We start from the raw sequence: 13509 nt of genomic DNA, 5'->3' as shown, positions 1-13509 counted from the left end.
GGAGATATATACGTGTGTGTGTGTGTGTGTGTGTGTGTGTGTGTGTGTATACATATACATATATATTTTTCTTTTTTCTAGTTCCAGGAAAGCATAGTATTTTCTTAGCAGGAATATTTCAACCTCACAAAGCATAATCTTTAGACTTTTAAAACCACCAAATCACTATGATGCTAAGTGAAATAAATCAGAGGAAGAAAAAAGATCAGATAATCTCATCCATTTGTGGCAAACAGAACAAAACCAGGCAACAGCTAGTATCAAATGGTCATAAACCCTTGACCCTGAGTCAGAGAGCTGAGAATGAGGGAAGGTGATGGAGGGAATGAGGAGGTGGGCTAGAAGAATTAGAAGGACATTGGTAGAGGGTGTTGGTCACTTTGTGGTGAAGTAACCATGTCATAAATGCTAACACTATTAGCGTAATACTAACACTATTAGTATGAGACCTAAACTATTTTTCTTTAAAATAACTCATGGGGCAAGACAGACAGTACAATGGATAGGGTGCTTGCCTTGCATATGGTTGACCCTGGTTCATTCTATGGAACCACATATGGTCCCTGAGCACAACCAGGAATAGACCTCAAGCTCTGCCAGGTGTTCATAACCATCCCACTTCCACTCTACCCCTAAAGAAAAAGCAAGAGTTTCCTAAATCTCAGCTCATGGGGAACAATAAGGAAAAGGCAAGGTTCTCACACAAAAGAAAGCTCCATTAGCCATAAATTCCCAGAGCTAAATAACTTGTGTTCATAGGGTGACACTTGTGTGTCCTATGATAACACGAAGTGTCACCCAAGGCAATAGAGGATGATGATGCGTGATAGTAGATACATTCAAAACCACACTGGCCTTTTGGCCTAAGAAAACGTGCATCTTAATCAAATGTCACTTTTAGCTCCAAAACACGCCCTTAGGACTTAAAAAAAACCCATAATATATATTATCATACATTCTCTACTAAGGGTGATTCTCTACTATTAATATACAAAACTTTAACTATTTTCTGGGCCATGCCTGATGATGCTTGGGAGACCATGTGGTGCTGTGAGCCCAATCCAGGGCTTCCTGACAAAGCATGTGCTCTGGCCCTTGCAGCCACCTGTCCCAACCCTACAATTTGAATGCTGCAGTTGTTCCAGTTCAGCATTTACTGTGACCCGCCTGGCATGTTCTTCCAGATTCTCTTGGTGAAAGACACCACTGTATTTCCCATCCTGAATCTGGCTCCTCCTAACTGAAACTTCGGGTTTGCTCTGTATTTCTGAGACAAAGAGTTTTACCTTCAGACACAATTTAGTACACTGAGCTAACTCTAGCTATGTAGAATCTGTGAGACGAAGATGATTTTTTCAGCATTGTCCCCCCTCCCCCCACTCTGGGGGGGAAGTACTGCCAGTGCTCAGGGGATATAGGGGGTCCAGTCCCAGAGATGCTCATGTATCTGTACAGGCTTCATGTAGTATTGTGCCTTGCTGTTTGCAGTCCAAATCGGATTCCAACCTTTGTGTGTAATCATATCATGGTATAATTCTGTTCATTCATAAAGCTTAAAAGGCAAACAGTGCCTTAAAAGGCACTGCCCTCATCAAAGGCATGTGGGTGCACCTTTGTCCTACCACTGCACTGGGAGCCTCGAGCCTGGAGTTCTCAACACAGGCTTATGGTTGATGAGAGTAAACAAACCCTTTAAACACCACTTGCACCATTTCTACAATGAGGGGAGGATGAGCGGCGATCCCCAAGTGATGAGTGCCGGAAATATTGTGTCTATCCTTGAAACTCTTATGTATGTGAATAGTTAAGGGTACAGACCTTATGCCACATAAAACACTCATCAAAAAGCTTCCGAAAGTTGGGGATTTCAAATGCACTAGCGGGATCTGAGGGTGACGCACTGTGGCAGATAGGCAAAGGAAACACCGTATGAGTGGCACCAGGGCCAGTGCATCAAACCACAAACCAGTGATATTGGAGCAGAGGTTCTGGACAGAGAAGATTAAATTTTGTTAAGTCTGTACTTTGTAACACTGAGGTAAATTTTCTCAATTGCAAAACTCAGACTATAATGAGCACATGTGTTAACTTAGTTTCAAAACTGGAAAAGTGTTTGCTAAACGAGCCCAAATGGATAATGTGTGCTAATTGGACCACTCAATTTTAACATCATTCATGAATATTTTGTATACCTTCTAACTTGCACCCAAAACAGTTCAGTAATAACTGGTGTTAAAGTAATATCAGCACAAAACTTTTCAATAACTTCACATTATGGTTGCACCCTGCTTTTCGGCACATGCCAAATAATACTGACACAAAATCTGTGACAGTTAGTTGATGAACTAAAGCAACTTTAAAAATTGAATATATGAAGGGGAAAAATGGCGGAGGGGGTGGTGGAGTGATAGCACAGCAGGTAGGGTGTTTGCCTTGCATGTGGACAACCTGGGTTCAATTTCTAGCATCCCATATGGTCCTCTGAGCCCTGCCAGAAGTAACCCCTGTGCGTTGCCGAGTATGACCCAAAAAGCAAAACAAACAAACAAACAAAAAACCTGAAGATCCAGAGAGAGAGAGAGAGAGAGAGAGAGAGAGAGAGAGAGAGAGAGAGCGCACACAGGGATTAAGGCACACGCCTTACATGTAACCAACCCTGGTTTGATCCACAGCACCAGCACATGGTCCCTGAGCAGGGCCAAGGATGGGCCTGGAGACTCTGAGCACTTGTGGGGTCAGAGTGGTAGGTACATCCTCTGGCTCTTGCACTGAATCCCCAGCCTAAATCGCTACAAGGGGACCCTAAGCTTTCTCAACACAGCTTGGGAAAGCCCTCCCAAAAGAACTAAAAATATTTAAATAATTTTATCCCAATACACTAATTGTTGTCCTGGTAGCACCTGAATACTGCTTAGTGTAGCCCACATATACATGCACACATATATTAAAAATTTATGGAGAGTGAGAAATTGACACTGCACTGCCTTCTTCAAGGTTCATTTTAATGTCACAGCAAAGCTATAACTATAAGCCAATAGGGCTAAGGAGCTCCAGATCAATCCATGGCAAGCTGTTCTTAGCTTAACACCATTCACAGCACCAGGTTCTCACACTTATCAATGTGGCAAGAGGCCAGCGACCTCTTTAAGACTGCTTTCAAGGAAGCCAAATAGAATTTGGATTCACAGTAAGATGAAAGGGTAGTTTTCAGAAGCTCTGTTTCTCTTCTACTTAAATTTGGTCTTTTTGATGCTTTTTTTGGTCTAAAATGATTAGATATAAAATGATTCTTTTTACACACAAATTCTAATATCTATAGCTTTGAATAAATGTTTTTCTAAAATGCCTTCCCAGAAATATAAGCCAGAGAGAAATACAAGAAAACCCAAAGTCCATTCAAAGTTACCTTAACAATGCAAAAACAAGATTCCACCATAAATGCACTAATGAGATATTAATCTTTGGTTAACAGATTTTAAATACACACCACATTTAAATAAAAACCACATTTGAATTTGATGGCATACTTTATCAATAACATTTTGTAACTGAAAACTAATTATAAAGATCAAAATCAATTATTAACTTAAACAAAATCCGAAACTGCTTGTTTGAAGTGATTAAAAAAATAACTGTTATTTTTTTAACAAACATCCATCCATAACATAACCGAAAAACACAGAGGTCTGTTGCAAGGTTCAATCCATAAGATGATACATTCCCCATACTTATCAATGAACACTATCAGCCTTTGAGAAGCAACTATTTTGCCTTCTCTGTGGCAGATATTGTAATAAACCTATAGCCCTGGATACCTGCATGTACCACAGAGAGTGGAGAAGTCACTCAGTTTCCCAGGCTCTCTGTTTCCCAGACACAGAGAGCCATGTGACTGAGGTTTGGCCAATGAGATGTAAGCTTCAGTGATTTGCCACTACCTTGTCCCTGTTTTTATTTTGTTTTGCCTGGAGCAGCCATTGTGAGATCATGAGGCAACAGTCCTGAGGAAGGAGGGCTCATGAGAAAATAAAGATGTTGATCCTGGCACCACTGAGCCACCGAACAACAAAATCAGCCTCTGAGGTGAGACAAATAAGCTGCTTCTTAGGTAAGCTCTCACTTGCTGTGAGCAGCACTCTGGCTGGACAGACTTAAAAGTGACTATCAACGACAAGAGCAAAACTGGACGACTTTCCTTCAAGTGCAATAAAATGGATTTGCATTCTGTCTGGCTCCTACTATCTAGTCAAAATAGTTCCCTCTCTTTAGTTTTTTTCTTTTTCTTTTTTTTTTTTTAATAGGAGCCACCCCACTTGGTGCTCGCGGCGGGTGTGGGGTGTCTGGTTGGATTATGGGCCACACAGCAATGCTCTAGGGAACACGATGCTGAGGACCAAACTTGTGATGCCAGGCTTGTGATTGATCACCTGAGTTACCAACCCAGACCAAAATGTTTTCTTTAGGGTTACAGGAAATAAATGAAAATCATTTGTTCTAGTAATGATCCTCTTGCTAGGGACCGGAGAGAGAGCAGAGCAGGTAAGCCGCTTGCCTTGCAGCTAGCTGACCTGGATTTGATCTCCAGCACTGCAGATGGTCCCACCTGAGATATACCAGAGTGATCCCTAAGCACAGTCAACAATATGCCCGAGCATCACTGGGTGTACCCCCCAAACTAATAATACTGATAATAGTACTTTCTCAATATATAAATGCACATAGCCTTCCTTTTCGCTATAGCAATCACCGTTAATGTGAGTAGCTGAGGAGAAAAATCTATTTTTCAGTGTTGTGAATTGCCTTCACTTGAATCCAAGGGAACATTAACTCTTTCAGGTTCCAAACAGCACTTTCCAGGATAATATAGGCATCTTCAACTTCATTAAAAATAAATAAATAAATTCTAGGCCCAGGAAAATAGGTCAATAGGCTGAGTAGATGCTTTACATTTGGGAGGCTTTGGTTTAATCCCCAACACTGCACAGTCCCCTGAGTATTGTTGGATGTGGTTCCAAGACGGAGAGAAGGGGGTGGGAGAGAGAGGGAAGAGGGGAGAGAGAGATAGAGAGAGAGAGGAGAGGAGAGGAGAGAGGAGAAAGACAGAGAGAGGAGAATGCTAGTAACTGTGGCAAGGTAAACTTTTATTTAGAGTATGATTTTCTTTCCACTGACCCATTATAAAATTATAACTAGGGAAGAGAGAAACAGTACAGCAGGTAAAGCACCTTGCCTTGCATGAGGATGACACAAGTTTAATCCCTGGAACCATATAAGGCCCCCTGAGCCCCACCTGGAATGATCCCTAAGCACCGAGTTGGAAGTAAGCCCAAAGCACTGCTGGGTATGGCTCAAAACCCACCCCACCCTGCCACAGCCACGCCAAATTAGATCTGAATCCACAGCCCAACAGGTGCTTTGTCAGTAGGTGCCCCAATGCCAGTTTCCTAGGGCACACAGTGGCCCGAGCAAGGTTCCAGGAAAGAGCCAGTGCTCCGGAACCCTCTGATCACCATATTTACTTTACTGCCAAGTACCCTGTTGCAGTTTTTGCTCACAACTACAAATATTCTTTTGTTTCCTGGAAGGAGTGTTCCTCTCCCTCACTTTTTAGCTTTTCATGTGCTGTTCTCTCTACACTTTTTCGCTTTTTGGCTCAGTTAGCATATCCTGATGTCCCAGTATACATGAAACTTCATCTGGGTACTGTGGATAAAGTGAACCCTGGCTAAGTGTAATCTGGGTGTCCATACCAGGCCAGCCACAAGTGCCTGATGTCTCAGGCCTGACTTTCTCTGCGGAACTGTGGGCTTTGTGAAGGTACAGGCTTTATGTGACTTGGCCCAAGCTTGATTTTTAGCACTCGGCATTGTGTGTGGCACATGGTACCTGTCTAATAGTTATGAAATGAATGGGTTAATCTGGCACTATTGAAATATGGTTTAGAAGGACGCAAAGACTGGTGGAAGATCAAGCATAGTATCCTTCAAATGGTCACGATTTGGCTTAGATGATAAGAAACTTTCAATATTTGATCATTTTTCACTTATAAAAAGAGCAATTTCACAGGGAGATAGAGATAATACAGGGGTTAAGTCACTTGTCTTACATCCGGGCAAACCAGGTTCAATTCCTGGCATCACACATGATTCCTCCATGCACCAGAGAGGAGTGATCCCTGAGCACAGAGCCAGGAGAAAGCCCTGAACATTGACGACTGTGGCCCAGTCCCCCCAGCTCCCTAAAACAAGCAATTTTAAATACTTCAACCTACCAATAAACTCTGAGCTAGTGTAGCAGCAGCCAGCTAAAACCAATAGACATTTTGAAGAATAAAGTCTGACTTCCAATCTTGAATCCACCAAGAAGGGGAGAATAAGTGAAGGATAGTGATACAAATGAAACGAAGGTTTGATGACAGAGTATGAAGAAAAATAATAAATCAGGAGTTTTCTCTTAATTTGGGAGACAGGAGAAAATTCATTTGGAAAAGTTAAAATTTTAAGTTTCGGTAACACCTCCAGAGTGTTTCTAAATCCACAGCCAGGAAAGTCACAGAGTTTAGAATTTAAATTTCAGAATTACCTCTTCAGACTCCTTTATTTTGTAGTTCCTGCACTGTAAGAGCCCAAGGCACTGTACTTGGAGACCAGCAGAACCTAGGCTACAAACCTGGTGTCTTGGAATCCAGGTCAATACCACTGGCACTAAGGCAACCAATACCAACAATACCAATACCAACAACATCCTTGGACAAAATACAGACACAGCAAGACACAGACACACACATTTCTGCTCCCAGGCTGGACAGATAAGAGAAAATGCAATGACTTCATTTTACCAGAAGACTTCTCAGACCTTAAAGTGAGAGCTTACCAAGGGTAAGTGGAATTACCTTCTTTACATCACTTAAAAATGTTTCTTCATCACAAAACTCTTTCATCAGAGCTAACAGAACCACAGCACTTTTCACAGGCAGGGGATGGAATCTATAGGTCAAACAGTCTCTCACATAGTTCAGGGTTTAGTCTATCCTTTCTGCAAATTCAGTCTGAGTGCCACGGGGCAAGTTAATTCACTTCTCTGGACCTCCCACTTTCAGGCAAAACAAAACAGGTCAGAACATCTCTGAACACACACTACCTCTACAATGTCTGACTGCAGTCAAACGTACCTTTCAAATTATTATTGTATGAATTCTGACCAAAAAAATGCGTACCTAAATTATCCCCATCAGCCAAACTCTGGTAAGAAAAGCCCCCTTAGCTTAAGTATACCTGCTTTATAGGAAGCTGATGAAACCCACCTAAAATTCTCAGGAGTAGAAGGGTGTCGGTAAATCAGAGCTGAGAAAGGACATGGGACATCAATGTGGACACAGAAAACACAAAAACCAAAAAGCAAAGTCCTGATGTCATGGCTTCTGGGGCACACCGCAGAAGATGCAGAAAGGCTCACGTGGGGTCACACGCACGAGCACCCCTGAGTGACTGCCGTGGAGAGGACGGGGGAAGAAAGCAGGGTCCCCATCCCTGTCCAACCTCTCCACTGCCCAGTTTCCTTCTGAACCTGGAGTGTGGAGTACATTCTTTATTTGGGGGGTGGGGTGGGGTCAGGGGACCGTGTGTGGTGCCAGAGATCAAAGGCAGCTTGGCTGTGTGCAAGGCAAGTGCCTTACCTGTTGAACTATCTCTCTCTCTCTGGCCCAATGTATTTCTTTTTAAAAATTAAATTGCAAAGCTATTTGGAGCTATTTTAGGTCATACAAGTGATGGAAAATACAGAGATCCTTGGATTTCCTCCATTCTCTCCCTACCTTAATTTTTTTTTTATGGTTGAAAAAAAAATGACTGGTGGGAACTGAGGTGGAAGAGGAAGACATGCACACCCCCCTCCCCATGCCCTCTCTCCCTCCACTCCCTACCACCACTGTTCCCGCAAGCTCAGTTTCCTTCCCTAGGAGCTTGCTTCAGGCAGGGGTGGGCAGGCAGGCTCAAAGGGCAGGCCAAGGGGAGCTGTGAAGGAGGAGGAGGAGGTGCTGGAAAAAAATAAGAATTCTCCCACGGCCATGGGAGAGGCCTCTGGGAACGCTGCAGCCGGCTCTGGGCTGGGGAACAAACCACCAGGGACAGAGCCAAGAGCAAAACAAGAGGCACAGGGACCAGCAGACACACGGCAGAGCGTGCTGCCCTTCTCAGTCTCGTTGGCACTGACCAGCTTAACCCGCCTCTCCCAAAACCCTAGTTTTCAGGGAGAAAATCACCTTCCTGGCCCAGGAGGGCAATAATCATCCAGAACAAGAGGCAGCAGCTGACGCCTGCCGCGGGGCGCACACAGGTTGGTGGGTGCCTAAAATACACACAGACTGTATTTGCAGCCTGGCATGGCAGGAAGCAGCAGCTATAAGCGCTGACATCTGGGACAGCCTCTCGGACTAACATTTTCACTGCAAATATAGATTAAAAAAAAAAAAAACCAACGTGTGGCTCAAGCATGGCCACTCCACACCCTTGAGGGTGTTTTGTTTCAGAGACATTTAAAAGTCAGGAAACCTTGCAGCCTTTGTAAACACAACTCTCACTGTCAGCAAGAAATTCCAGCATAAACCACCACAGGAACGTTCACAAGGCATCTCCCTCTCTAAGAAAGAAAGACTCCCGGCCATCCATGGGGGCCCTCTATCCCAGATCATCTGAGGTCCAAAACGTGATGTGACAGGCATCAGTTGGCCACAGATTTGGTTGGTGCCCCGAGGAAACAGCTAGGAAGCACCCGGGCAACCATCCTGCCTTCTGCAAACAAACCCAGACACATCTGCTAGCAAACCCTGCTGAGACTTAAGAGAAACAGGCTTAAAGGTGCCTACAAATTCAATTCTTATCCTCCCTCTTCCTCCGCCCTCAGCTTTTTTTTTAATCTTCTAAGGAATTTTCTGATAAACATCTGCAAGTTCACCAAGATGTCCCCCAACCCGGCCACTCCAGGGCAGAGCTGGAGGCCAGACCAACCTGTGTGGAAAATGACAGCACTCCTCCTGAAGCCCGAAGGCAGCCGGAGATTTCGAAGCAAGCCCTTGGCCGTCAGCCGCACGTGAATGGTGGAGAGGGAGAATTTGGGAGACAACAACATGTCTTCAGAGCAGGTGGGCTGCGGGTACAGAGGAAAACAGCTCCCGTAGCCTCTCACATGCTGTCGTCCCAGACTCAGCCCTCCTGGAGGCAGGGCCCGCAAACAGGGGTTGCAAATGTCATTCCAGCACACACGCAGGCAGGGGAGAAAGCAGCCCGGTGCGCTCCCAGGGCTTCTTGCTTCTGGCTTCCTTCTCCACTCCCAGATGTCGCCAAAACAATGCTCTTCCTCCTAATACAATCTCCCCGGAGCAGCTCGGGCTGCGAGCAGCCTCCCCAATGACATCACACTCAGCATGCTTGTGGGTCATTATGGTTTTCATCAGAGATGGCAAAGGGGAGGAGAAAGTGGGTGGTCTTAGGCGCTTTATATAACCACCAATAATGGCACCGATTCTGCAAGGGCTTGGAAGACCATTAAGGGAAATTAACTACTTCAAGTGCCTAATGTTTACTTAGTAAGCAGAAAAATCTGAGTTCATGTTACCGTAATCTGTGTTTCACTGAACAAATTTTAAATTGCTTCCAGTGGCACTAATAACACTAAGCACTGTTTCAGATGTTTTCAATGTCAACCTATGGGTGAAAGTTGATGCCTCAGATGAGGTTAAAATAAAAAAAAAATTATTTCAACACTCCACTAATTGTTTTGTAAGGGAATAAAAATGCACCTGACAGGAAGCAAGTGAAACCTCCTGATTATTTCATAACCAGTGACTTTTGTTGCTGTGGTGGTTGGGGGGCAACACCCTTCAATAATTGGGGACTGCTCCTGGCTCGATGCTCAGGGGAACATGCAGTTCCGGGGATGGTACTCGGGACTCCTGCATGCAGAGAATGTACTCCAGCCACCAATTACATTAACAGGAGGGGATACATTTATGTATTGATATGTGTTACACTTTTATTTTAGTGGAGCGGTTTGTAAAAACAAAAATCATTAAAATCTAAAAAATGATGAAAATTTGGAAATGAGAAAATTTGGTAAATGCTCACTTAAGAAAGCAACTATGGGTTGGAGAGATAGTACAGTGGATAGGGAGCTTGCCTTCCATGTAGCCCACCTGGATCCGACCCCCAGTCTCCCATATGGACCCCTGAGCACCACTAGGAGTAATTCCTGAGGATGGAGTCAGGAGCAAGTCCTGAATACCAAATACCTGTGTCCCAAACTCCCCTCCCACCAAAAAAGAAAGTATTATTAAATCAGGAGTAAATTAATCACATCAGACTAAATGCCATGGTTTTTTTTTTTTTCAATTTTAAGACGTATATAAAAAAAACTTGCTAAACAATCTGTGGTTGTTTGCAAGATTTTCTAAAAAAAAAAGACTCAAACAGAAATAAAAAATTAAAGATGAATAATGCTATTAAATACTCTTAAAATGTGCAGGAAGCAAATCCTCTCGTAGAAATAGAGAATTTCGGCACCAAGTGGGAAGGGCAGAGGCAGGAACATAAGTTCTGCACGCTTCCTCCTTCCTCTCTGCTCAACCCCTCACTGGCGGCTTCAAAGGCTGCGACAGGGCTGGCCGTGGACACATACAACATGTTCACGCACAATTGATCCAATACACACATTACCCCAGGCAGCTCAAGCACAAAGAACCAAGAAATTAAAGTCATAAAACCTACATTTAGGTGTTGCCTTTTCACTGTGTTACTGCTTTTTCTTTTAAATTAGCCCTTTCCCTAAGATTTGGCATATTAATATGCTACAACTATCTCTCCTGCCTCAAACTTACAGAGACCAAGACACTTGGCCAGATAGATTGTACAAGAGGTAAGGCCTTGAGTAGCTGACCCGAGTCTGATCTCCAGTAACAGAAATGGTCTTTCCTAAGCACTGCCGGGAGTGACTCCCGAGCACAGGGCCCGGAGCCCCTGAATACCATCAGGTGTGGTCCCAAAATTCAAGTCTTTCAGAAAAAATGTCACAAAATGTATTCAGGATAAATTTTATAAAGATATGTTATTTTACAAAGACACAATAACACACCATATGGAATTGTGGTGAGATTGGATGGAGAGGGGGTGTTTTCTAATTATTAACTAATGGAAAACTTCATTATAGAAAAAGGGGCAGTATTTTAGAACAGAATACCCAAAAGAGGAAAGAGTAATATTCCACCAATTCATTATAGTCATTATAATTTTGCCATGTACTACATTAAGTCGTGCCATAAAAGTAAATGTTGCTAATAATCTATTTAGCAGCTAGGTAAGGAATTGCAAGACTAAATAGTAGTCCCAGTCAAGCAAGAGAGTTAGAAGTAATTTCTGTTTGCATAGTAAAGTACACACAAAAGTAACAAGCATTAGATGCAAAACTCATAGCTCAATTTTTTTTTGTCTGGGTCACAGTTTTTTTTATGAGACATAATCTGCCCCCTGGCGGTGAGTCAAACAAAGACTTGACAATCTTTTGGCAGCAATGCCAGCCAACTTTTACAGACAATCCAAGCTGCCAGGCTTTTTCTGCTAAACACATTATATCTATTCATCCTAAAAATAACTGAATAGGCAGATATTGGAGAGGTATGACTATTTTTACAATATGTTGCCTCAGGGGAGCACAGATTTTAAAAATTGGCTCCAAAAGGCTGATTGCTCACTTGATCAGCTCTTACTGTATGGATCAGCTCTTACTCTATAAAGGGAAGAGAAGTGAGGGAAGGGGAGGGAATAGGAGAGATAGGGAGGGGACAGGAGGGAAGTTTTTGAAATTACACTGGAGGAGAACCTAAAACTTAAGAAAGTGTCCCCTCCCTCCCCCCTTTTTTTTTGCCCTGCCTGGCTGTATTCAGGGTTTACTCCTAGCATAGGCTCAGGGATTACTCCTGGCAGGGGCCAGGGGACCATATGGGATGCTGGGCTTGAACCTGAATATGGCCCCAAATGCCTGATTTTTGTAATATAAGATGCTAATTTTATTCAACACACCAATTTCTGTTCATTAAACCACATTTTGGTATTAGCCTCTGCTGTTATGTACCTATTTCACCCTATTAAGACAACTGTAGCACTGAACTCCTGTTGTTCATCCACTTGTTTGAGGGGACATCATTAACGTCTCCATTGTCAGACTTGTTACTGTTTTTGGCATATCGAATATGTTATTCGATATGCCTGGGGAACTTGCCAGGCTCTACCATGCAGGCAGGATACTCTCTTAATATTCTCGGTAGCTTGCCGGGCTCTCTGAGAGGGACGAAGGAATCGAACCCAGGTCGGCTACATGCAAGGCAAACGCCCTACCCACTGTGCTATTGCTCCAGCCCATTAAGACAACATAAGAAAAAAGACAACATGATAGGATCAACATGGACAATAGGAGGAACGTACAGAAATGTTGGCTCCTTAAGAAGAGCTATAAAAATTAGGAATGAATTTTTATGGAGTACGGCAACATTTATTTCAGGATGTCATGTAAGAAAAACCCATGATTTAAAATTGCATGATCAGTAGGATCTCAATTAAAAAGAGTTGGGCTGGAGTGGGGAGGGTGCTTGTCTTGCACGTGACCAACCCAGGTTTGATCTCCATCACCCTATAAAATTCCCTGAGCCCTGCCAGGGGCGATCCCTTAATCAGAGCCTACTCGAGAGTGAGTTCTCGGCACCGCTAGGAGTGATGCAAAAAATAACAAAAACAAAGAAAAGCAGTGTGTGAGAGACCCTGGTTTTGATGCAAAACAAGAGTGAAGACCATGAAATAATGTACCCATATAACAGCAAAGCTCTGAGATATGAGGTAGGCATGATTTTTTAAAAATTTATTTAACTAGGGATTGGAGCGATAGCACAGCGGGTAGGGCACTTGCCTTGCATGCGGCCGACCCAGATTCGATTCCCAGCATTCTATACAGTCCCCGAGCACTGCCAGGAGTAATTCCTGAGTGCATGAGCCAGGAGTAACCCCTGTGCATCGCCGGGTGTGACCCAAAAAGCCAAAACAAAAATTTATTTACTAAGTATTTCTAATTTTATGTTCTTATTTTTGAGTTCATGAAACCATAAAAAAACAAACAAACAAACAAACAAACATTAACTTCCAAAAAAATTTAAGCAACAGAAAGGCCCTGTTTAAAAACAAAAAAGGCCCATGAAATGGCAAAGTTCTACCAGTGGCACAAAGAGACAGAAGCAATGAAAAGTAATTTTAGAAGTGTAAGAAAATGTTGGCCGTGCTCAGGGCTTATTACTGGCTCTGCACTCAGGAATCACACTTGGCAGGGTCAAGGGACCATATGGGATGTCAGGTATTGAGCCTGGGCTGGCCGTGTGCAAGGGACTGTGCTATCGCTGCGGCCCCACAATACCTTCTCCTTAAGTAGGGAGGTTTATAAAATACATGATTTCAGTACAATGATTTCAATCCATTG

The 13509-nt window shown here is 43.3% G+C and overlaps 1 protein-coding gene across 3 annotated transcripts in view; it reads right to left on the bottom strand.

Moving 5' to 3' along the window:
* Positions 1 to 13509, bottom strand: part of MTUS1 (microtubule associated scaffold protein 1) — a 131253-nt gene that overhangs the window by 51299 nt on the left and 66445 nt on the right. The window contains exon 1 of one of the 3 annotated variants that reach the window (XM_056114064.1): positions 9006 to 9270. The exons of the other annotated variants lie outside the window; for them this stretch is intronic. Within the exon in view, the coding sequence (XP_055970039.1) occupies positions 9006 to 9126 (121 nt within the window). The 5' untranslated portion in view covers positions 9127 to 9270. Of the gene's footprint in view, positions 1 to 9005; positions 9271 to 13509 lie in introns of those variants that run through there. 3 annotated transcript variants of the gene reach the window in all.

This window comes from Sorex fumeus, unplaced genomic scaffold (assembly GCF_029834395.1).
Source record: "Sorex fumeus unplaced genomic scaffold, SorFum_2.1 ptg000024l, whole genome shotgun sequence".
Classification (NCBI taxonomy): domain Eukaryota; kingdom Metazoa; phylum Chordata; class Mammalia; order Eulipotyphla; family Soricidae; genus Sorex; species Sorex fumeus.
The sequence above is the reverse complement of the archived record's forward strand: the minus strand, read 5'-3'. Positions and strand labels throughout refer to the sequence as shown.